Source organism: Pteropus alecto, unplaced genomic scaffold, assembly GCF_000325575.1.
Source record: "Pteropus alecto unplaced genomic scaffold, ASM32557v1 scaffold45, whole genome shotgun sequence".
Classification (NCBI taxonomy): Eukaryota; Metazoa; Chordata; class Mammalia; order Chiroptera; family Pteropodidae; genus Pteropus; species Pteropus alecto.
The window spans coordinates 2,760,877-2,786,587 of NW_006442491.1; the positions used below are offsets into that span (position 1 = coordinate 2,760,877).

The window sequence follows — 25,711 nt, forward strand, 5'->3', positions numbered from 1 at the left end:
TGGATTGGGAACAAACAAAATCAGATGTCCGCTTGACAACAGACAGATAGAAAGACATACACACACATATATGATGTAATTAAGTGTAAGGAAGAATTTTGGAAGAAATTGCCTAAATATCAATAGTAATCATCCTTTGGGGAAAGCAGTAGAGGTTGTTTTTTTTTTTGGTGGTGGTGGTAGTGGTGGAGTTATTTGAATTTTTAGAATGCAAATATTTTCATGTATTTTTGTAATATTTTCAACATTTTGAACTGAAAATAAATGAAGATCTGAAAGGCTGCCAAGTGGGATGCAAGTGTATGATGATTTATATCCTTCAGAAAAAGAAGGCATTCATATTAAATAAGTAAAAATGAAACTTTAAAAGAGGCATTGTGTGCTAATTCATGATATAAAAGGCACAATCAAGGAAATTAATATCCATTTTACAATTTACCATTTCATTTCTGATCACTGCAATGCCAACAATTTGTTCTGCTACATCAGCTACAAATGCCTGCAGTGGTGTTCCATCCTGAAAGATAAGCATATGCTTTAAGACCCTTGAAAATGTAGCTATTAATGTTTCTGTAAGCAGTCAATAATGAGTTTTAATCATGATCACATAATGATAGTCAGAGCCACCTTTGGGCCATGTATTAAGTTAAATGCTCTCCCTATGTTCATTTAATCCTCACTCCAACCCTATAAGGTTAAGTGTAATTGATAGGTCACATGATAGATGCATTTTCATTTTTTTAAGAAACAGCCATTTCCAGAGTGACAGTACTATTTTACATTCCCATCAGCAACATATGAGTGATGTGATTTCCTGGTACCCTTGCCAGCATTTACTGATGTCATTCTTTTCTATTTTAGTTATTCTGTTGGCTGTGTAGTGATATCTCATTGTGGGTTTTCTTTTCCTGTTGTTACTGTGAGTGTGTGGCAGTGAAGAACTCGGTGACCACGCGGAAGTTTGCTGCCACTGCCCTGACCCACATTGAGGCTCTTGAGGTTTTGTCCATCCATTGCTTTTGCACCATCGGTGCTAAAATCAGTATAGCAGGAAAAAATACCAATTTCTTATTCTTATTATGAAAATGATTTTTACCTCATAGACCTCTTGAAAATTTGTTTTAGAGACCCCTAGGGTTCCTTAGACCACATTTTGAGAACCAAGGCACTACATCATACCGTGTTGGCGAACTAAAAAAAATGAAGAATCAAGAAGACCAAGAAGACCAAGACAAATGAAAACAAAACAAAACAAAAAATAACACGGGCTGGAGGAAGTTTTATTTTACTTCAATGCCTTTATAAGTATTAAAAGTTTTACTGTGTTTAGATGTTTAGCATCTTCCTTTTGATGACTTAAAAATGATCTAAAAGGTTTATTCAAAACAGCCAATAACTGAGAACTCCCAAATGACCTTAACAGTAGAATGAAGAAACAAATTGTGGCATATTCATGCAATAAAATACTTTATGCCACAATATGGATCAATCTCACGAACCTGTTGCTGAGTAAAAGAAGCTGATATCAGAAAACATACTGCATGATTCCTTTAAATAAAGTTCGAAAACAGACATAACTAGTTTATGGTCTTAGAAGTCAAGGTGGTATTAACCTGGAGGGAAAGTAACTGAATGAGAGCATGAGGGGGGACTTCTGGTGTGCTAGGTTTAGTTTGTTTATTGATAGGTGTTCGTTACATGGTGTCTTCAAATTGTGAAGTACATCAAACTATTCACTGGTTATACTTCAATAACATTTAAAAAATAAAATTTATTTAAAAATTAACTAAGCATTTCTCCAACTACATGCATTGTTCCATGTCTGGTTAACTGCAAGATCTTTAAAAAAGCAGTGTTAATGTAAGAACCACTGCTAGCTTTCCCATTGCCATGGCAAAAATATAGTTACTATACTAGAAAAAGAACCCAACATTTGTCAGACAGGATTTTTCCCAGCCCATTCAACTCTTGAGGATACAGCTAGCTCAAAAAAAGGGTGTAAGATAGACTCGGCATCCAGTAGAGTAAAATGGGGTCCCATGTCCTAAGTTTGATATCCAGTGCTGCTAAGTTGAGCACCAGGCACCGAAAGATTCCTGAGCCACCATTCATTACCATTCACTACCCTCTGCCTATTCTAAGCACTGGGATTAATCTCATTTTGTGATACTTGTCTGAATCAAGTCCCAAGTTTTCCAACCCCATGATAAGGATTTAGGATATCTTATCAGCCCCCTTGGGGCCACCAGTGAGAAAAGCTTCACTTCCTTAAACTTCAGCTTTTTTGTTTTTCTCTTCTTGCTCCTATCTTCCAACCCCGCTCTGCCACTCCCCACCACATGATTCTCCGACTTAGGTCCAAGGAAACTTCAGAGTTGAATCAACATGTATCATAATGACCCAACAGCATAAAGAAAAGGAAGCCAGTATGGTCATAGCAAGTACTTACAGGGTCTCTGCGAGCCTCATTGTATTGCTTTAAATCCTCCAAGATGCTTGTTTTTAGCATGAGGGTGCTGACAAGATTTTCAACACCAGGAGTATCTGATAAATTGGCTAATCTTATATTAATGGTCCTGGGTAAAAAGAAATGCATTTTTTAGGTTAAAGTAATACATATTCCTTCCCCCAAAGAAATGGAGACGGAATTATAACATGTCACATTTATATAAAATAGTATCCGTGAAATGTCTTTGCATAACATTGGGGTTTAATTAATTACAAAAATAACTCATTTCATCCTAAAAGACCTGCAAAAAAAAAAAAAAAACATAAAAGATGTGCAAAAAATAAGGTAAAAGTCACTGATAATGCCATTAACCAGAGATAATACCAAGTTACATTTTAAATTCATTTAATATGTTCAGCACCATGCTTTATTTCATTTGTACTTCATATACAAAGCCACATTCTTCCCCAAGTTTTTAGAGTATATTAAGAAGTTAAGAAATTACACTGAACTTTGGTTTCATAAGTCTTAATTCTTAATAATTTTATCTTCGATTTTGTGTTTTTATGTGAAGTCAAGTAAGACAATGGAGCCTTGGTTCACACGTAGTACCCATCTCTCATAATCACTCCACAATGGGTTCTCTCCCATCTGTTTCCTGTCCTTGGCACACTGGGCCCCAAGGGGGTCTCTCCATCCCTGCCCCATTACTGCTGTCACCCTCCTAGAGGTGACAACTGGGTTTCCATCCCCGGTTGCATCAGTGAGGAAGGCCCACATTCAACCACCATACTCCACCCTCAGTGGCGTCCTGGACACAGGTATGGAAAGGATCAGGGGGCAGCATGTCCAGTGGAGTCTCTAGTCAGAGTAAGGTGGTTGACGTCCCAATCTGGGGCTGCAGTGCCGTGGCATGTTCAGCTGGCAACTCAGCATGGACCTCTTACTCATCCCCTGCCCAGGTATTTTGTGCATCCTAGAGCAAAGGTTGCCAGCTGTTGGGGGATGCCTGTTTGCCATGCATTGGAGCACTGGGCCCATGGGAAGGGGAGACAGTTTCTCCATCTTAGGCTAGAGCCCCACATTTTCATTTTGTAATGGGACCTGCATATTATGTAGTGGCCTTGCACTGAAAGCTCTCTAGTTATTTGGGTATTATTATTAAATTGAACAGTGCTATTCTTCCTAATATTAAAATAAAGTAAAATATTCTAACTGACTTAATTTTCAATTATAGTGAATATTTGTGCTTAAGTTGTAATGCATGCTCCTATACTATGGACAGAGTGGTTTATTTGCAAAGAATAATCTACATTTAAAATTAGCTGGTATAAAAATTATCAATTAATATCACAATTATATTTATGAATAATTTTTAAGTTAAGGATAAGAACTTGGTTCTGATACAGCCACCTTACACCAAAATCTAGTTCAGATGAATTAAAGATGTAAATGTAAAAAACAAGATCACAAAAGTACTAGGAAGTATCCAAGGGAATTAAAAACATATGTCCACCGACAAAAAATCTTGTCCATAAATATTCATAGCAGCATTATTTATAATAGCCCCAAGGTGGAAAGAACATAAAGAGCCAACAACTTCTGAATGGATAAACAAAATGTGATCTATCCATACAATGGAATATTAGTCAGCCATAAAAAGGAATGAAGTACTGACACGTCACAACATGGATGAATCTTGAATCATTATACTAAGTGAAAGAAACCACATACAAAGGCCACATATTGTATAATCCATGTATCTGAAATGTCCAGAGTAGGTAAATTTATAGAGACAAAAAGTAAATTAGATGCCAGGGAGCTAGGGGAGGAAAGAATAGGAATCATTAAGTAACATGATTCGGTAGTAGTATAATAATGCTCTGTAGATGAGCATAAATAATATTTGAAGCCATAAATAATATATGAAGATATATGCAAATCCTGTAATGTGATAGGGAAATGGCTGTCATTTCAATTTAAAAGAAAGTTACAGGTACTACTGATTCTATTGTGGTTTGTTGCCTGCTTTGACAATGGAAGGAAATGTTAAATTTCAGTTGAGCTTTACGGAAATAAAGATGTAATTTTCACCCTGAATTCAACCCACAGACCAAAGTTAAGAACCCCAGCTATGATTCCAATCTCACTCCAAGTAAAAGCCCAAGTGCTAGAATGGCTAAGAGCCCTTCCAAGATGGGAGCTTCCTTCCTGTGCCCTCTCTCTGGGATTTCTCCTCCTGACTCATCACCAAATAGTCAGCTTCTTGCTTTCCCTGCTCCCTTCACAGGCCTCCCTGCTGTTCTCCAAATCTTCCAGGCACACTCCCTTATCAGCCATTCTTCCTTGGAATTCTGCCTCCTCCACCACAAATATGCAAGCCTTTTTCTTTCACCTCAACATCAGTGTTTGCTCAAAATTCATCCTCTCAATGAGGCCCTCCCTAATCCTGATTGCCCTATTAAAAATTTAGAAACTCTGACACTTTCCTTACCTGCTCTATTTTTCTCCATAGTACTTTCTAACTTCTATTTATTTTGCTCACTGTTTCTCACCTCCCACTAAAATAAAACTTCATGAGAATAAGAATTCTGGTCTAGTTGCTCATTGCTGCACCCCTCTGGCTAGAACAATGCCTGGCACATAATAACTGCTTCATGAATATTTGTTAAATGACTGGATTATGCAGCTTGAATGTTGATGGCCATCGACCATTATTCCCTATGCTTCTATATAAGATAAATGCAACAACTGGGTTATTAAGTGTTGAAGATGGCTGGAGAGTGAATAAATGTGTAATATTTTTGCATATCTCTATTATGATATCTTTTGCTTTCTGGATTGTGACCATCTTCTCCCTGACAAGGCTCAAAGTTCAGATCACATCATGGTCAACTCTGAAAGGCCAGGCCTTTTTCTAGCCCAGAGTGTTGCTCAGTAAATGTTTAGTGAAATATAAGGCTGTTTTACTGCCAGGTATCACAAAAACACAAACAGCACAGTGGTTGGACATTTATGTAATTTATGAAGTGATTCCCCCAATTAGTCTAGCATCTACCTGGCACTACACATAGTTATTGCAATATTATTGACTATATTTCTTATGCTGTACTTCACATCCCTGTGACTGTTTTTGTAACTACCAATTTGTACTTAATTCCTTCAACTTTTTCATCCAGCCCCCAACCCACTCCCATCTGGCAATCATGAGTTTGTTCTCTGTATCTATGAATCTGTTTCTATTTTGTTTGTTCATCTATTTTCTTCTTTAGATTCCACATACAAGTGAAATCATATGGTATTTGTCTCTCTCTGACTTATTTCACTTAGAATAATGCTCTCTACATCCATCCAGGTTGTCACAAATGATACGATTTCATTTTTTATGGCCAAGTAATATTCCATTGTATATATGTATCATTTCTTCTTTATCTAATCATCTATTGATGGGCACTTCGGTTGCTTCCGCATTTTGGCTATTGTAAATGGCACTGCAGTGAACATAAAGATGCATATATTGTTTCAAATTAGTGTTTTGGATTTCTTCAGATAAATAGCCAGAAGTGAAATTGCTGGATAATAAAGTAGTTGTATTTTTAATTTTTTGAGGAACCTCCACACTTTTTCACAGGGGCTGTACCAATTTGCAATCCCACCAACAGTGCATGAGGGTTTCCTTTTCTCCACATCCCGGCCAACACTTGTTTTTTTTATATATTGTTGACAGCCATTCTGACAGGTATGAGGTGATATCTCATTGTTTTTAATTTGCGTTTCCCTGATGATTAGTGATGTTGAACATCTTTTCATATGTCTATTGTATGCCCTCTTTCAAAAATTCCTGTTCAGATCCTCTGCCCATTTTTTTAATCAAATTTTGTTGTTGTTGTTGTTCTGGTGTTGAGTTGTATGAGTTCTTTATAAATTTTGGATATTAATCCCTTATCAGATGTATCATTGGCAAATATCTTCTCCCATTCAGTAGGTTGTCTTTTCGTTTTATTAATGGTTTCCTTTGCTGTGCAAAAATTTTTTAGTATGATGTAGTCTTATTTATTTTGTTTGTTTGTTTTCCTTGTCCAAGGAAATATATCAGAAAAAAATACTACTAAGAACAATGTCAGAGAGTTTACTGCCTATGTTTTCTTCTAGGAGTTTTATGGTTTTGGGTCTTACATTTATATCTTTAATCTTTTTTGAGTTTATTCTTGTATATGGTGTAAAAAGATGGTCTAGTCTCTCTCTCTCTCTCTCCAGTTTTCCCAATACTATTTAGGGGAAAGATTGTCTCTCTCAACACCATTTATTGAATAGACTGTCTTTACCCCACTGCATATTCTTGTTTCCTTAGTCATAGGTTAAATGACATACTAGGCATGGGTTTACTTCTGGGCTCTCTATTCTGCTCCATTGATCTATGTGTCTGTTTTTGTGCTAGTTTTGATTAGTATAGCCCTGTAGTATAGTTTGATATCTGGAAGCATGATACCTCCAACTGTGTTCTTCTTTCTCAAAATTGCTGTGGTTATTGGGAGGCTGTGGTTATTGTGGTTTTTCTGTGGTTCTATGTAAATCTTAGGATTATTTGATCCAGTTCTGTGAAAAATATGACTGGTATTTTGATATGGATTGCACTGAATATATAGATTGCTTTAGGTAGTAGGGACATTGTAACAGTGTTAATTCTTCCTATCCATGAGCATGTTACATTTATCCATTTATTTGTATCTTCTTCAGTTTCTTTCTTCAATGTCATAATTTTCAGAATACAGGTCTTTTATCTCCTTGGTTAAATTATTCCTAGGTATTTTTTTGATGCAATTGTACATGGGATTGTTTTCTTAATTTTTCTTCCTAATAGTTCATTATTAGTATAAAAAATGCAACTTATTTCTGAATATTAATTTTGTATCCTGTTACTTTACTGAATTCATTTATCATACTAATAGTTTTGGTGGAATCTTTAGGGCTCTCTGTATATAGAGAACCTGCAAATAATTACAGTTTTACTTTTTCCTTTCCAATTTGAATGCCTTTTATTTCTTTTTCTTGTCTGATTGCTGTGGCTGGGACTTCTAATATTACATTGCATAAAAGTGGTATAAGTGGACATCCTCATCTTGTTCTTGATCTTAAAAAAATGCTTTTAGCTTTTCACCACTGAGTATGATGGTAGCTGTGGCTTTGTCATATATGGCCTGTATTATGTGAAGGTATGTTCCCTCTATTCCCATTTTGCTGAGAGTTTTTATCATAAATGGATGCTGGGTTTTGTCAAATACTTTTTCTGCATCTACTGATATGCTTATATGATTTTTATCTTTCAATTTGTTTATGTGGTGTATCACATTAATTAATTTGGAGATGTTGAACCAAACTTGCATTCCAGTTAAATCCAACTTGATCATAGTATATAATCCCTTTAATGTATTGCTGAATTTCTGAATTTTAATGTAATCTTTTGTTGAGGATTTTTGCATCTATGTTCATCAGGGATATTGGCCTATAATTTTCTTTTTTTGTAATTTCTTTCTCTGGTTCTAGAATCAGGGTAATGGTGGCCTCATAGAAAAAGACTGGGAGACTTCCTTCTCTTGAATTTTTTGGATTAGTTTAAGAATAGGTGTTAATTCTTCTTTGAATGTTTGGTAAAATTCAACTGTGAAGCCATCTGGTCCATGACTTTTGTTTGTTGGGAGTTTTTAAATTACTGATTTGATTTCATTAGTAGTAATTGGTCAGTTCAGATTTGCTTTTTTCTCAACTCAGTCTTGTAAGATGGTATGTTTCTAGAAATTTATCCATTTCTTCTTTCAGACTGTCCAATTTGTTGGCATATTATTGCTAATAGTATTTTCCTATAATCCTTTGTATTTCTGTGGTGTCAGTTGTCACCTCCCCTTTTGTTTCCGATTTTATTTATTTGGGTTCTTTTTTTTTTTTGATGAGTCTAGTTAAAAGTTTATCAATTTTGTTTATCTTTTCGAAGAATCAGCTCTTGGTCTCATTGATCTTTCGCATTGTTTTTCTAGACTCTATTTTGTTTGTTTCCACTCTGACCTTTATTATTTCCTTCCTTCTACTTACTTTGGATTTTGTTTGCTGTTCTTTTCTTGTTCCTTTAAGTGTAAGGTTAGATTGTTTGAGATTTTTCTTATTTCTTGAGGTAGGCCTGTATTGCTATAAATTTCCTTCTTGTGACTGCTATCACTGTTTCTAGATTATAGATCATTGTGTTTTCATTTTCATTAGTCTCAGGGTATGTCTTTATTTCTTCCTCGATCTCATTGTTAACTCATTCATTGTTTAGTATCATCTTATTTAGCCTCCATGTGTCTGTGTGTTTTTCAGTTTTTTCTTGTAATTGATTTCTAGTTTCACACCATTGTGGTCAGAGAAGGTGCTTGATATGATTACAATCTTCTTAAATTTCTTGAGACTTGTTTTGTGGCCTAACATGTAGTCTACCTTGGAAAATGTTTCATGTGCACATGAAAAAAAATGTATATCCTGCTGCTTTGTGGTGAAATGCTCTCAAAATATCTATTAAATACATCTAGCCTAGTGTATCACTAAAGGATTTTGTTTCCTTGTTGATTTTCTATCTGGAAGAGCTGTCCACTAGTATCAATAGAATGTTAAAGTCCCCTACTATGACTGTATTACTGCTGATCTCTCTCCCTTTATTCTCATCAATATTTGCTTTCTATATTTAGATGCTCCTATGTTGGGTGCACAAATGTTTACTAGGGTTATATCCTCTTATTGGATTGATCCTTTTATCATTATGTAATGTCCTTTTTGTCTTACTATAGCCTTTGTTTAAAGTCTATTTTGTCTGATATGAGTATACTACTGCAGTTTTTTTGTTTCCATTTGCGTGAAATACTTTTTTCCATCCCTTTACTTTCAGCCTGTGTGTCTTTCAGTCTGAAGTAGGTCTCTTGTAGACAGCATATGCATGGGTCTTGTTTATCAATCCATTCAGCTATCTTATGTCTTTTAATTGGGGGCATTTAATCCATTTACATATAAAGTGATTATTAATAGGTACATACTTATTGCCATTTTATTATTCATATTTATGTTCACCCCTATCCCCAATTCTTCTTCTTAAAAAATCTCTTTAACATTTCTTACAATACTAGCTTGGTGGTGATGAATTCCTTTAGCTTTTTTGTGTCTAGGAAGCTCTTTATCTCACCTTAAATTTAATCATAGCCTTGTTGGGTAGAGTAGTCTTGGTTGTAGGTTCTTGCTTTTCATCACTTTGAATATTGGGTACCAATCCCTTCTGGCCTGCAAAGTTTCTGTTGAAAAATCAGCTGACAGTCTTACGAGAGTGCCCTTGTCGGTAACTAATTGCTTTTCTCTTGCTGCTTTTAAGATTCTCTCTTTGTCTTTCACCTTTAGCATTTTAATTATACTGTGTCTTGGTGTGGGCCTGTTTGGGTTCATCTCGTTTGGCATTCTCTGAACTTCCTGGACTTGTACGTCTATTTCCTTTGGCAGGTTAGGGAATTTTTCAGTCATTATTTCTTCAAATAGGTTCTCAGTCCCTTGCTCTCCTCTTCTCCTTCTGGTACCCTTATGATGCGAATATTGGTACACTTGATATTTTCCCAGAGGCCTCTTACACTACCCTTATTTTTTTGGAGTCTTTTTTCTTTTTGCTGTTCTGATTTGGTGTTTTCTGCTACCTTGCATTCCAAATCACTAATTTGATCCTTTGCTTCATCTACTCTGCTGTTGATTCTTTCTAGTGTATTTTTCGAGTTATTGTAGTCTTCATTTCTGACTGGTTCTTTTTATGGTTTCTATGTCTTTTTTTGCTTACTTCACTGAAGTTCTCAATGAGATCATCTATTGTTCCCCTAAGTTGACTGAGCATCCTTATAACCAGTGTTTTGAACTCTGTATCTAGTAGGTTGCTTGCTGCAATTTAATTTAGTTTTTTTCTGGAATTTTCTCCTGTTCTTTTATTTAGGATATATTTCTTTGTTTCCTTATTTTCACTGCCTCTTTGTTTGTTTCTATGTATTAGGTCGATCTGCTATGTCTCCTCCTCTTGGCTGGGTGGCCTTAGGTAGCAGGTGTCCTGTGAGGCCCAGGGGCATAGTCTACCTGATCACCTACACTGGGAGTGTCCCTGATGTGGATTGTGTGTGACTTCCTGTTGTAGTTGAGCCTTGACTGCTGTTGACTCATTAGTGGGTGGGATTGTGTGAGTCTAACTTTCAGAAAAGTACCCATGTGTAAATAATTGCTCCAGCTTCATATATAAGTAATTTTAAAAATGAGGCTGACAATACAAATGCTTACAAAGTCAAGGCTCTGCTGCAAACAGGACTAATTTCCAGATGAGTACTGAAAATCTTATTATATTTTTAGTAAAAGCAATACATGTTCATAGTAAAAAGAGAGAGTGTGAGAGAAATGAATATGAATGTTAATTAAGTAATTAAGCCACTAAGAAGGAGGCCACTACTACAGCCAGACTCATGACCTGTCAGATCCCATGTCATCTGGTTGCTCTCCATCTCCAGTGTGTTTATTTATAGATAATTCCAAGTCATAAGAAAATATCACCAATACACTCTACTTAAGAATGCAGAGGGTGTAAAATACATCTTAATAAAAATTCTACTTGAGTTATAATAAAATTTAAAATCCCAGTGTACAAAAAATTAACTATTTCCTATTATAAAAGTAATGCATGCCCATGATTTTTCAAAAATCAAACAGAAATGAATCATCCCATTTAAAAATGGGCAAACAATCTCAACATACACTTCACCAAAATAGATACTCAGATGGCAAATAGCATATGAAAAGATGCTCAATACCATATGTCATTATGGGATTACAAATTGAAACAACAAGATACCACTACACACCTATTAGAATGGAAAAAATTGAAAACACTGACAATGCCAAATGCTGGTAAGGATATGAAATAACAGGAATTCTCATTCAATGCTGATGGAAATGTGAAATGGTACAGCCATTTTGGAAGACAGTTTGGCAGTTTTTGACAAAACTAAACACTCTTATCATACGATCCAAAATTGTGCTCTTTGATATTTTACCCAAATGAGTGAAAACTTACATCCACACAAAAACCTGCACACTAATGTTTATAGCAGCTTTATTCATAATTGTCCAAACTTGGAAATAACCAAGAAGTCCTTCAGTAGATGAATGGATAAATTGTGGCACATCCAGAAAATGAGATATTACTCAACACTAAAAAGAAATGAGCTATGAAACCATGAAAAGACATGGATAAACTTTAAAATGTATATTACTAAGTGAAAGAGGCTAATCTGTAAAGTCAACATATTATAAGATTCTACTCCCTTTATAATATTCTGGAAAAGGCAAAACCATGGAGGCAATTTAAAAACTCAGCGGTTGCCAGAAGTAGTGGGGAAAGAGAAAGAGATAAGCAGACAGAGCAGAGAGGACTTTTAGAAACTACTCTGTGTAATACTATAATAGTAGATACACTTGTCAAAAACCTAGAGAATCTGCAACAGAAAGAGTGGACCCTCATGTAAACTATGGACTTTGGTTGATAAATAATGAGTCATTAGATTCATCTATGGTAACAAATGGTATAACTCTGACATAGGATATTAATTGTGGGAGAGTCTGTATGTCGAAGTGGAGAAGGGGTTTATAGGAACCCTCTGTACTTTCTGGTCAATTTTATTGTGAACCTAAAATTACTCTAAAAAAAAAGTTTGTCAGTGAAAACAAATCAAACAGAACCAATAGATACAAAGTAAAAAGTAAGTCCCCATCTACACATACCCCAACCTCCTGGTCTTGCTTCCCAGAGGGACATAAAGTTAATAAAGCTCTACGTACTTTTCCAGAACTTCTATACATATGCAAAATAAAAACTAGGTATGATGGTTCCTCAATATTCTTTTCCCCCTCCTTCTTTTTAATAACTGGATCAACTGAGTTTTCGCTGGGCACAGGCCTGAACTACCATCCCCCAGTCTCCCTTGCAATTAGGTAGGACCATGCAATCAATTTCTTGACCACAGACTATGAACAGAGTGATATAAATTCCTTAAGAGAAAAATGCTTCCCTCCACTTCTCTTTCCATCCTTCCCTGTGGGCTGAAATGTGGTTATGGTACTCTGAGACAGCTCACAGCATGAGGAGGAAAAGAGGCCCTCTGTCAGTGGTCTAAAACTTTTGCATGCCATAGACCCCTTTGACAGTCTGGTAATGCTAGGGGCCCCTTCTCAGACTAATGTTTTTAAATGTGTAAAATAAAAGACAACAAATTATATTGAAATATAGTTATCAAAATGTTAAAAAATGTGTGTTTTAGTAATATCTGTATCTTTTCATTAACACATTGAATAACAAGTTCTGGTTGAAAACACATTTGTTGAAATTTTAAAGTAGGATGAGCATACATGTTTTGCGATATCAGCAACAACTGTAATGTGATATGAAAATATCCATGATTTCTACTGATTACAACGTCATGGTTTTGCTAACACTTCTGAGGCTTTCTGCCTCCACTCACAATGGAAGGACACACTAGATTTCAACTAGAGTTTAGTAAAATAAAAATGTAGTTTTTCTTCCCATTCAAATTCACAGAACTCTCTGACTCTCTATGCAGGTGTTAAATATTCTTGCTCTATGAAATGGAGAAGCAATAACAGAAGGGTCTCTGGACAACTTCATATAGAAAAAGCTGCTATTCTCCTTAGACTACCTGCTCATGTCTGGACTGTCGTGTGATAAAGGCAGAACTTCTATCTGGCTCAAGTCATTGTGTTTTAGGGTCTCTCTATTACAACAGCTTTACATTGAAAACAGTCTAGAGAAGCAGTATGTGAGGTGGTTATGAATTGGCTCTGGAAGCTAACTGCCTTAGTTCCAATTCCAACTCTGCCATTTTCTGCTGTGTGCACTTTAGACTAGTTACTTAAGCTCTCTGAGTCTCAGTCTCCTTACCTTTAAAATGAGAATAATAATAATGGTACCTAGCTAATAAGGTCACCATGAATACTACTGCATGAAAATTAATTAAGAATGTACCTGAAACACTTTATAAACTTCCATAAATGTAACCTATTATTACTATTATTATTGTTACTATTATTATTTGACTCCATTCTTTTCTCACCACCCTAGACATCATTCCATGCGAAATATATAGATCGGTTTTTACTTTTTCAAATTCTGCATAATAACATACTGAATGAACATGCCAAAACTCATTTAACCAGGCCCCAACTAAAAAGTGATCATTTAGGATGTTTCTCAAAGTTTCACATAAAAGCAATTATAGAGAAAACTTTCTAAATCTACTCCACCAATATCTTCATCATAAGATTTTGAAGCAACTTTGAGGTCTAATTTACATATAATAAAATACATTCATTTTAAATGCAGTTTGATGAGCTCCATAATATTTTGTAAGAATAAGACCACATATATAAGACAACTTTAAAAACTTATAGAAAATGCAAGGTATTGATATTATTCCTATAAGAGAGATACTGATCACTTTCTATTGATGGAGATCATCCTGTCCTGGAATAGAACTTTGGGGAAGAACTCAATTACTCATTTTTCCAGCAATGCCCCAAGATTTGTATCTGGTAGTGCATCCTATGCTACTCAACCCTTAGACTTTGGGACCAGACCTAGGCAATGGCAACCAGCAGCATTTGGGCCTGGTGATGACTTCAAGGTCAGCATAGGACCCAATCTAAGCCACTGAGATACAAACAGATTTTTATTTTGGGGCTTCTGAAAAGAGGCATACTCAGCACTCTTTTCCTGTTGGACTTGGAGTGATACAAGGTCTAAAACTACCTCACTCATCCTGCAACCACAGAGGAAGGACAAGTCTCAGAAGAATTCCACATGGAAGAGACAAATCAAACAGAGCTGGCTTTCTGATTAACCCAAGTATGGAACCAGCACTGCCCTTGGATTCTTACTTTACTCTGTACACGAATAAATTCTCCATTTACTTAAGCCAATTTGATGGGTTTCTACCACTTTTCTATATCAAGCTTGATGTAGAAAAATCCAAAATTTAGACAATGTAAGGAAGTAAATTAAAAATCATGCATCATGCTCATACTAACACCCAGAGGTAATCACTGACCGTCTCTAGTGTTACAGGCTAGGTTCCCTGACAGCAGCCTCACACAGAGATCTGCATGCTGAGGATTTATTAAAGTGAGCTCTGGGACCTTCAATACCTGTGGGGAGTGACAGAAGAAGAAGCGGGCAGAGCAAGAAACTGAACTGCAAGCAATGGAGTCACAACAAACACCCAGCTCTTCAATCACCTAGGAATCTATTTTCCTGTATATGAACAACATGTCTATCTTTATTTTGTCCCACTGTTTACAGAATAACCCTCTTCCCACTGTTGTTACACAAATTTTGTCATATATGTATGTCTACACATACCTTTACACACATACATACACTAAATTCTTACTATGTTAGGGTCTGTGGTAGGACTCTTTTTTGTGTTACATTGTTCTACCCATAGAATTTCTCAATATGGCATTGTTTTGATTATTGTGGAGCAATATTATGTTTTAATATCTGACTGTACAAGCAACTTCTCAACATGATTCTGACCCTAAATGTATTGGTTAAAATCACTTGATTGAGAGGGGGAAAAAATGGTGTGGATGATAGAGGTGCTCTATTTACCCTCTGGCAACCAAATCAAAGTTATGACAGAAACAAGGAGCAAACAGCAAGGAAAATCACCTGGGATCTAGATGAACAAGCCATACGACTAGCGAGAGAACTAAGAAATCAACCTGCAACGGCAGAAGATAGGACAGGGTGAGGATGTGAGGCTGCCCGGTCCCGAGTGACTGAGTGGGACAGAGGCTATGGGCAGCGGCAGACAGCAGCTGCAGACGCCTCTTAAAGGGTCCGTGTCCGCGAGTGAACTTTCGCAGTGACAGACCTACTTGCTCTGAGCACCAGCACCAGTTTAGCTGCACAGGGGGCACCAGGAACTTATAGGGAGACACTGAGTTGTCCACTGAGTTGTCTGAGTGAGGGCCGACAACTCACTCTGTACAGAAGTGCCAGCGGTATCCACTGTTCCTCCCTCTATTGACCTCTCCCCTGTCCCAGTGCCCGGACTCAGTACCTCCATAGCATAGATGTCATCAAACTGGATAACAAAGTCACTCCACCCAGAAGATTCCCTGAAACTCCATCTCTCCCAACTCGTGGCCACACCCAATACATATCCAGGTGTGTCCTCGCTTAGTCAGGTGCCCCTTGCAGAGCAGCACCTAAACTCACACTAGCAGCAGCTAGCCTCGATTTCTGATGTGGCCTCTTGAGGCAACTATAAGCACAGCATCTGTGGATTGCTTGCTGAATCTTAACAGGTGGCCCTGGCAGGGCACAGGGTGGGGCTAAACTTGGCCTGCAGCTGAACCCTTCTCAGGACTGTGCCACTGGATACCTACTACACAAAGTCATGCTAATAAGACCAGGAGACTTAGGAGCTTTGATTAGTACATAGAAACAGAAATAGAGAGGGAAGACAAAGAAGCAGAAACCATATGAGAGAACAGAACAGAGATCCAGAAATAATGGAGTCAAGCAATCTAACAGATTAACCAGTTCAAAACTGGTTATAAAATGCTCAATGAACGTATGGGAAATGTAGATGAATTCAGTGAGAACTTTAACAAAAAGATAAAAAACATAAATATAGAAATGGGAATTATAAAAGGGAACCAGTCAGAAATGAACAACACATTATCTGAGATGAGAAGTATATTAAATGGAATAAACAGAATGAATAGAGGATCAAATGACTTGTATAGAGGATGGGAAAGCCAAGGAAATTCAATCTTAATGGCAAGGAAAAAAGAAGCCAAGACTATAATAATAATTTAAGGAGCCTATGGGACACTATTAAATGTAAAAATATCTGTGTCATAGGGGTACCAGAAGGAAAATAAGATGTTGAAGAGCTATTTGAAGAAATAATGATGGAAAGCTTCCCTGATCAGGTGAAGGAAATAGACATAAAAACCCCAGGAAGCTCAGAGAGCCCCCAAAACCAGGAACCCAAAGAGGCCCATGCCTAGACACATCATAATTAAAATGCCAAAGGTTTAAATACAAAGAGAGAATCTTAAAAGCAGCACAAGAAAAGCAGTTAGTTACCTATAAGGGAACACCCATAAAACTGGCAACTGATTTCTCAAAAGAAACTATGCAGGACAGAAGGGCTTGGCACAAAATGTTCAACGTGATGAAAACCCAGGATCTACAACTAAGAATACTTTATGCAGCAAAGCTATCATTTAGAGTTGAAGGACAGATTAAGAGCTTCCCAGACAAAAATAAGCTAAAGGAATTTATCATCGCCAAGCCAATATTACAGGAAATGTTGGAGGGACTTCTTTAAGAAGAAAAAACATATATCAAAAACAGGAATAAAGAAAGGTAATAACTACATTCCTATCAACAAGTACCTCAAGTGGAAAAAAATTAAGTGCTCCAACCAACAGACAGAGTAGCTGAATGCATAAGAAAACAAGACCCCTACATATGCTGCCTACAAGAAACTCACTTCAGGTTAAGAGACACACAGAGACTAAAATGAAGGGGATGGTAAAAGATATTGCCTTAATGGACCTGGAGGGTATTGCACTGGATGAAATGGGTTGGATAGAGAAAGACAAATATCACATGATTTTACGTACATGTGGAATCTAAAGAAGAAACTAAACAATAACAAAAAAAGCAGTAATAAACTCATAGATACAGAGAATACTTTGAAGGCTATTAGATGGGAGGGGAGTTGGGGGATAGAAAAAAAGGCAAAGGGATTAAGAAGTATAAATGGATAGTTGCAGAATAGACATGGAGATGTAAGAGTGTAGCATGGGGAAGATAGTTAATAATATTGTAATAAATATAAAATGGGGAAGAGGGGTACTGGATTTAGTGGAGTGACCACTTTTCAAGTAATCTCTGATCACTATGATGTACAACTGAAACTGGTATATTATTGTATGCCAACTATAATTTTAAAAAACTCATTGAATTTTACAATGTAATACAAGCAACTAATTATCTAGTATATTTCAATAAAGAAGGGGGAAAAAACTTCTGGGGTGAAGGAGAAATCACTTGATCAACCCAATTTTAAAAATAAATCATTAAATTAAAATGGTAAGGAGCTCCTTGTTCCATTCTTTTTTTTTTTTTTAAACTTCATGGATTGTCTTTTGGCCAAATATGTGTCCACTTACTTGAGTAATCCAGCCCGATGGAAGACATAGAGATCCTGCTCCAGGGTGCAGTTGTTGAAGGGGACTATCTTCACAAAATTCTGAATGAGGACAAACTCAGGGGTGAGATGTGGCAGGGAAATGATGCAGAAGTTCTTGTCCTAACATGTTTGGAGCAGAACACAAGAAAGAAAATCAGAAATCATTTATCACTGAACAAATTCCTACTGTAATACACTAAAGAAAATAGGAATAAAATGTGTAAAGGAGAGGGGATTCAAATTAAACTTTCCTATAATTTGGAAAGTAATCATATAAAATTCAGGGGGATAAGCAACCACAAGAGTATGGAGTCTGACTGAAACCTGAATAAATAAATACTATGAACAATAGAACCCATTCTTCACAGCTCTTTTGTGGAAGTAGATTTTTAAACTAAGGACATTTGTGCTTGCAAATTCATTTGCAATAAGGAGTAAATGAGGCAGTGTGGTGTCACAGCAAGGGCCCCAGGCTTACTAAGTAATATTGTACCAGCTGTGGTCCTCTCCCCTGTGAGATGAGAGAGTGGTGCTCCAGGACTTTTCTGTTCTAAAATCTTGTGATTATACATGAACAGATGTCTGTGTATTTTATCATGACATGATCCTGTTTGGGTGAACAGCTCTAAGGACATGTTTACCCTGAGTAGTGGGTTTAGTCAGCAGACACAGAAGGATCCACATGTCCTGATGGCTACCACTCACCTTCTAGATCAGCGCTGTCCAATATGGTATCCAGTAGCCACGTTGGCCACTGAGCATTTGGAACATGGCTAGTGTGACTAGAGAAATGACTTTTTAATTTTATTTCATACAATTAATTTAAATTTAAATTTAAAAACTGATATTAAATTCAGTTATTTGAAAAGTTTTATGTATGTCTAGAACAACTTGGAAATATGAATCTACTTATTCAACTGTAAATTTTATAAAATCTAAATGCAGATCAAGTATTCCTGATGAAAAGTTAGTGCTTGTATTGAAAATAGGCTGTGAGTATAAAATATGCATTAGATTTCAAACACTGAGAAAAAGAATGTAAAATATCTCACTAATAATTTTTCATACTGATTACATGTTGAAATGATTAAGTTTTGGACTTATTGAGTTAAATAAAATATACTATTGAATTTTATTTCACCTGTGTCTTTTCACTTGTTTTAATGTATCTGCTGGAACATTTAGAATTACTACTTATGTAGTTTGAATTTGCTGCCTGTTGGACAGGCTGTCTGTGTTCCACATATCCCACTTGACTTTCTGCCAGGTACCTGCAGAAGCGGCCTGCTCTTCCCAGAGCTAATTTGCCCCTTTGGGATCTCGCCTTCTCCTGAACCCTGTGAAGGTATTACTTGTGCTAAACCAAAACCCTGGAGACATTTGTGTAACCCAAAGGAGTGAACCATTGTTTGACCTTATCTTCCTTCTTTCTAGCAAAATAACACAGCGCCTTTTTGGGACTTTAGAGTCAAGTTGTCAAATACTCAAGGTAAAAATAAGAGTTGGGTGCCAAGTCTCCCTTGGCTTCCTCTGGGAGGAAGAGACTATAATGAGTTGCTTTGACTTGGATCTGAAGGATTAAGGATGAAGTAATGAAGGTATTTTGTTCCTGTCTCCCCATATCCTGAAATAAAATAGAATTAAAAAGTAAGCATGTCTTTTACCTTTTTAAAGCCAGCATTGCTTTTGTAACGCTGAAGATCTGCCTTAACATGGACTTCAAAATAGGAATGAACTAACAGTGAAGTTAGTTTGGGGTGTCTCTGAGGGAAACCAACTTTGTAAATCCTACTTTGGGATAATCTACATTGCTTTATGAGCTTCAAAATGCCATAATATCAATCTAAAAATATTATGGAGAACATTATTGCAAGGCTTCATTATATTAACAAAATGAAGAAATGCAATTTATGGTTTCAGGCAACATAATTAAACCATATTTGTTTTTGTCTCAGTGTAAAGAATATCAAGGAAAAATAAAGCAATAGAAATTTGGCTTATAATTAGCCAACTGAAGAAGTACAGTTGTTAACTCTACTTAATTGATAGGCCAACATGGAAAAAGTCTATAAAAATCCATTTTGTTCTTCAGTTATCTTCTTTCCCCACTTTCTTCCCTCCGGTAAAGAGATAAAGCTTGGTTAGTATCCCCATCCCTTGACAAGAATGAAACAAAAATAGAGGAAGAGGCTAGGACACCCTGCAATGGAGTATCTTGTTTGTACTTGGATGCTTGCTTGGGGGTAGACCCTCCAACAAGTCAGGCACTGTGTTAGGCAGGGCCAAGCAGAAAATCAGGCACAAGTTCCCACTTTCCTACCCTTGAAGAAGCAATATAATGGCTTCAGAATTCTTTAAGCTAATGTAAGCTACAAAGTAATATAACAGTCTAATTCGCTTCAGTATAATTTTTGACATTTTCATGTACTACCATCATTCTATTAATGATTTGATTCTGATAAAACATGAGTAACATTATCTCGAAAAGAAACTATGCATTGAAAGAAAACTATTAAAACAGCATGACTAAAAACATCAAAAATGGCAGTATTTTCTACTTTTACGAGTTCATAACATTTCATTCAACCTTATTTTCAGAACACAGAAACAGTTCAAATCTCAACATTCATAGCATTTTAAATGTTTGAACAATGACTATGGCATTTTACTTTTCTAGCTTACAAAACCAATTATGTTACTAAAATTCATTATGTACTTACAGGAAATAGACTGAAAACAAAATTCATAAAATCCAGTGACCTGTAAACAAAACAATAAACATTGTCACTGATCTGAAAGCAAATGCAGCATGGGTGTATATTTAAAGAGATTTATGGCTCTCTCTCCCTCAGGCAGTGGTCAGCCAATCACTAGTGAGAATTTGTGTCTAGCTGAACATTAATCAGTTGCAGCAGTCATAAGCTTCATAGCTTCACACATCAGTAATAAAGTATTTTTCTAGAACTGAAGGTACTGTTATAGCAATCGATAATCTCTGCACATTCAAAAACCAAGATAGTCATTCTGTGGACATGATCCTTCCCTTCCATTGTGGAAGAGCTGGGGGGAGATGTAGGCATACCATAAACTACTCTGATCTCTTTCTCTTTTATATGCAAACGATTTTCTGACCAGCTACAGATGTATATTCACAGGCAAATCATAATGGGTCATCGAATTTCTGTTTGAAAATTCAAAAATCACATTTTAAGCATAATCATATATGAATGCATAAGAGAAAATAAATATACACAACAAATCTAGATGGGTTTGTAGGCTTTTTAGATGTCTACAATATAATCAATATAGAAGGATTTCCCCCTTTCAACCTCTCAGATGTCCAAAGAAATTGAAAACTTAAGAGGAAAAAGTGTAAGTAAAATATGATTCTAAGTGAGGCTGGGAGACTGGGAATATGTTTAAATACCCTCTAAAAAAGAAATGTCCAGCAGTGCTCCTGGTCACCTAAAACTACTCTAGAACCTTCCAGTCTATAGAAATGGGCCACTCTTTTCCTCTTCAAGATTGTTCTGTGGACAAAATGGTGGAGCAGTTAAGCATCATAAAGGAGATGTGGGTTCTAAGCATCAAGGGCAGAGGTCTATATCCAGACAACAAGGGGGAGCAAGCAGTGAATATCTGGGTGTTCTGGAGGGACAGAAAATGGGGTGACTGAGTTGTCTGGCCGGCACCAGGCCTATTCCTTCTAGCAGGTGCCCTAGACCATTGTTTGGTGTCCTACTATCCCCCTTCAGATTACCTTTGGGTGAGGCTCCATCTGCAGATTCAGCTGGTAGAATGAGGCAAGAGACTTAGCTGTCATCATGGCCTAGCCTGGCCCTGGCCATCATCTCAGGAATGAGCACATGGCCCAGCTGGGCCCAATGGGGCTTTGGCTGGAAAGCTAGGTCTGAACCAGACTGTCCTCTTCACTAGGTTTTGGTGCACAGCCTGAGCTCACTGTCTGCTTTTTTGGCTCTAAGTGGGGACACTGCTCTGAGATTGAGGCCAGTAGCAGGGAATCAGAACTGGGAGGTAGAGAGAAAAACTTGGTCCTTGATTGGGTTATCTAAGTTCTGTACCAAGCCATAATGAAAATCAGTCCTGCCACTGGACTTATCCTTTGTTATGGTGAGGCAATTATTCTTTTTCAATTATTCCAGTTTGAGTTGGATTTTCTGTTAGTCAAAACCAAAAAACTCTAGACAAGCAGCAACCTAAATCCAAAGTTCTCCCACAATAACTTTCAAAAATGGGGAGCAGCACATGGTTGCTTAAGTGATGATTTTCTAGATCCCCAACTGAGCCAGACCCTGGGCAGCCCAGTTCTGTGGGCCTTATCCAAACTTTACAGACTAGAATCTCTGGGAATGGGACCCAGGAATCTGTTCCTTTAAAAGAGCTTCCCAGGAGATTAGGATGTGCTGGGTTTGGGCCCTGCAAGGTTACAATGTTGGGCCACCAATGCCATAAGAGTGTCTTACCTTAACAGACAATCTGGGGTTCAGTACTTGCCTTGCTTCGTGTTTCTCATCAATACAAAACAGCTGAATACAAAAAGCAGCAGAGGCTCCCATGTAGATGGGGCGGAAGTAGTTGGTCTCCTCAGACAGTGAGATAGATGCTGAGCTCACGTTACTACCATAGTAATTTGTATCATCCTCAGTAGACTCTTGACCAAGATTTTCTAAGTCCTAGAGCAAGCAGAGAGGAGAAACCAAATGGAAATCTTATTTATTTTCTGCAATTTAATGGGTTAGTGGTTGCATCACCTCTATGTTCCTAGGACAGATGTGATTGTCTCACCTGAAACAAATCATCCTGAGCCAGTCCTAGTTTTAAGGAGACATTCTTAATGAAGTATTAAAAATTTATAAAAAGACTGAAAAAAGTTCTCACATGAAGGTCAGAAAAACGAATGATTTCACTTGGTCTTTGATATAGGATCAATATTTTAACTGCACCACTGGGTAGAGGTTGGAGTATAGTAGTAGTATATACATATTAATTCTATAGGCAAAATACATCTGTCCCCAAAAGTGTTTTCACTGTAATTCTATACTACAAGAATTTTTAAATCTTGGGACTGTTCAGGCAGTTTGGTGGTAAGGTAGAGCCTGGGAGATCCAATTGCCCTTAGCCACCTAGAAACTTAGCATTGAGTCCTTCCAGTTTCACCTTAAATGATTAACTCTGAGATCTATCTTGGAGTTCTTTTAAATCAAAGTAATACATACATATAGTAAAAATTAAAATAATACTGCCACTAAAAACTTACGAAGAAAATCAGGAGTCCTCTGTCCTCCCAAGTCCATCTCCTTACTGGCTAGCAGTTTCAACTTTTTCATTTTTTTTTTGTAATTTACCTCTATATTTCTGAATATGTGCTTATACTATTTCTTAATTCTTCAGTTTTTGAAATTCCTTTTGGATATTAATGTGATGGATAGATGTAACCCTCTTATACTACCTTTTCCCCATATTCTACAATCCCCCATCCCTCAAGCAAGGCAAGTACTGATCGCCAGATTGTCTGTTATATGTATAGCACAATTCAGGGTTAAAACAGCAAGTATTCACATTATTACGAGTATGTAAATATCACTGTTACTGAGCAAAGAAGTATAGTATGACTGTGTTCTCATTTATATACTCTGATTATCTTGGTTTCCTAAATTTTTTCAAATGCTTTGTCAGATTTGCCAAGTGTTTGTCTGTATTGTTTCCCAGACAACCAGGCATTTGAGGTAATCCATGACTTCATTTCTCCTCTCTCCATCCTCTGATCTAGCCTTGCTCACCTTGCCTGTTGTACCACCTGCTTTCCTGTTTTGCAGCACCCATTTCAGTTCCAGGTCCTTTTGTTGTCTTCTTTGTTTGTGGTGTATGTTCTTTATGACTAGAACACATTTCCATTTCCTAAAACTAACAGTGCTTGGTAGGTAGCAAAGCACAATAGCTAACTGGGCACTTCGTGGGGTGATCAAACACAGACCTGACATTTTACTGGGTGACCATCTCCAGGGACATTATCTGGAAGCCTTTTCTCTGGGACTGTCAGGTTTTTGCGGGAAGTAAGTTCTCCAGTCTCCTGGTAGACAGAACAGTGGCCCCCAAAGATGTGCATGGCTTAATCCCCAGAACCTGAGGGTGTTAATTTTACAGGGCAAAAGAGACTTTACAGATGTCATTAAGTTAAGGATTTTGAGACAAGGAAATTACCTTGGATTACTGGGTAGGCCCAATGTAATCACAGGAGTCCTTATAATAGAGAGGAACAAGGGTCAGAGTCCAAGAGAGACTGAAAGATGCTATACTACCAGCTTTGAAGGTGGAGGAAGGAGCTACATGCCAAGGAAAGCAAATGGCTTCCAGAAGCTGGCAAAGGAAAGGGATTGGATTCTCCCCTAGAGCCTCCAGTAGGAATAGGGCCCCCGAATCTTAGCACGGTAAGACCTCTTTTAGGTGTCTAACCTCCAGAACTATAAGATAATAAATTTATGTTGTTTTAAGCCACTAAGCCATTATTTATAGTAATTTGTTACAGCAGCAATAAAAAACTAATACAAAGATATGGCTTTTAGCATTTGGAAATATGGCAAGAGAAGAGGTTGACACGTTCTTCCACTTGAAATGGAAAATTCCACTTATTGGTCTTTTCTCTGTTTTCCCATTAGCCTCAGATATACAGGCTGAATCTGAATTTGGAGCTGCTTCTGTTCAATCTCTCCAGAGATTAGTCATCTGGTCATTTCACTTAGGGTATAGATGACAAGCTAAGTGCCATCTGCAGGGAATCTAGTGCCCCTGACACTCCATATCAGATTGTCAAATAGATGCCATGTACCAGCCTGGCCCCATCTTCCACAGAAGCTCAAGGTCCTTGGCCTATTGAGGACAACCAGAAAAGTCATACATTTTTCACTATTTTCTACCCTAATAATGGCACCTGAGTTTCACCTTCCTCAGCTGTACTAAGCCAGTGTAAACTCCGCCATCGATTTTCTTCACTCTAAAACATTTTAAAGTGCTCATATTCCAAAATCTCCTCTCTTAGTCTCATTGTCTTTGTAAATTTGTACCCTTCTTATTCCTTTACTGTCATTTCAGTGGGGTTTTTTTTTTTTTTCCAGAAGAGAGAGATCAATTCATCTTGTTGACCCAGATGCCCTCTGGAGTTTCAGTACTTCTAATGCAATGGGAACCATCTCCCCTACCCGCCACATCCTTGTTTGGGTTCCTAAAGGAATGGTTACTCTCTTAGAAATAGCAAAGAGAAAACTGCTCCCCTCTGATGCATGTCTCACTTTCTCTTTCCCAGGGAACAAAGAGTGAGTACCCTAATGTGGGTTTCCCCAGAAGCAAACTCTGAACTAAGTTTATTTGGAAAGCGATGCCAGGAAATTCTTCAAGGGGAGAGATGAAGTGAGGCAAAAAACTGAAGGACACCAATGTAGAGTGTTTAACAAGAGGGATACCACTGTGGACTCAATTATGCCGAGATCTCTGGGAAATTGTGGAGAACCCACTTAAGAGACAAAAGAGCTGGAGTACTGATTCTCTAGCTGCCTTCAGTCATTGGCTAATGGCTGCTCTCCAGATTCTGACCTGCCTGCAGACACAGCACTGGGGAAAGACCAAGCACGTGAAGTCCTGTTCCTCAGGAGGATGAGGAATGAGCAGTGCCAGAAGGATATGGGCAGGGGTCCCACAGCACATGCTAAAGTGAGATTCAGAAAATGGACCCTGTGCCCATTTAATGTACTCTCTTTGTAGCAGCCCATCCTACTCTGAGATATATGCATTTTCCTCTCCTCCATACACTTAGCCTGGGAAGGCAAATGCTGCCCCAAGGGTGAGGCCTGCCTACAGCCAGGTTTGTACATTTAATTCTGTAGGAGTAAGTAGGAAATCCATTTCTGTTACAGGTCCAAGTTTT

At 37.3% G+C, this 25,711-nt stretch overlaps 1 protein-coding gene across 1 annotated transcript in view; it reads right to left on the reverse strand.

The window, feature by feature from the left end:
* The window catches only part of CFAP61 (cilia and flagella associated protein 61), a 271,044-nt gene that overhangs the window by 145,282 nt on the left and 100,051 nt on the right, over positions 1-25,711 (reverse strand). Inside the window, exons 12-16 of the mRNA XM_015597027.2 lie at positions 22,288-22,466; positions 20,493-20,532; positions 17,753-17,892; positions 2,450-2,576; positions 440-517 (exon numbers count right to left, since the gene is read on the reverse strand). Of these exons, the coding sequence (XP_015452513.1) occupies positions 440-517; positions 2,450-2,576; positions 17,753-17,892; positions 20,493-20,532; positions 22,288-22,466 (564 nt within the window). The remainder of the gene's footprint in view (positions 1-439; positions 518-2,449; positions 2,577-17,752; positions 17,893-20,492; positions 20,533-22,287; positions 22,467-25,711) is intronic.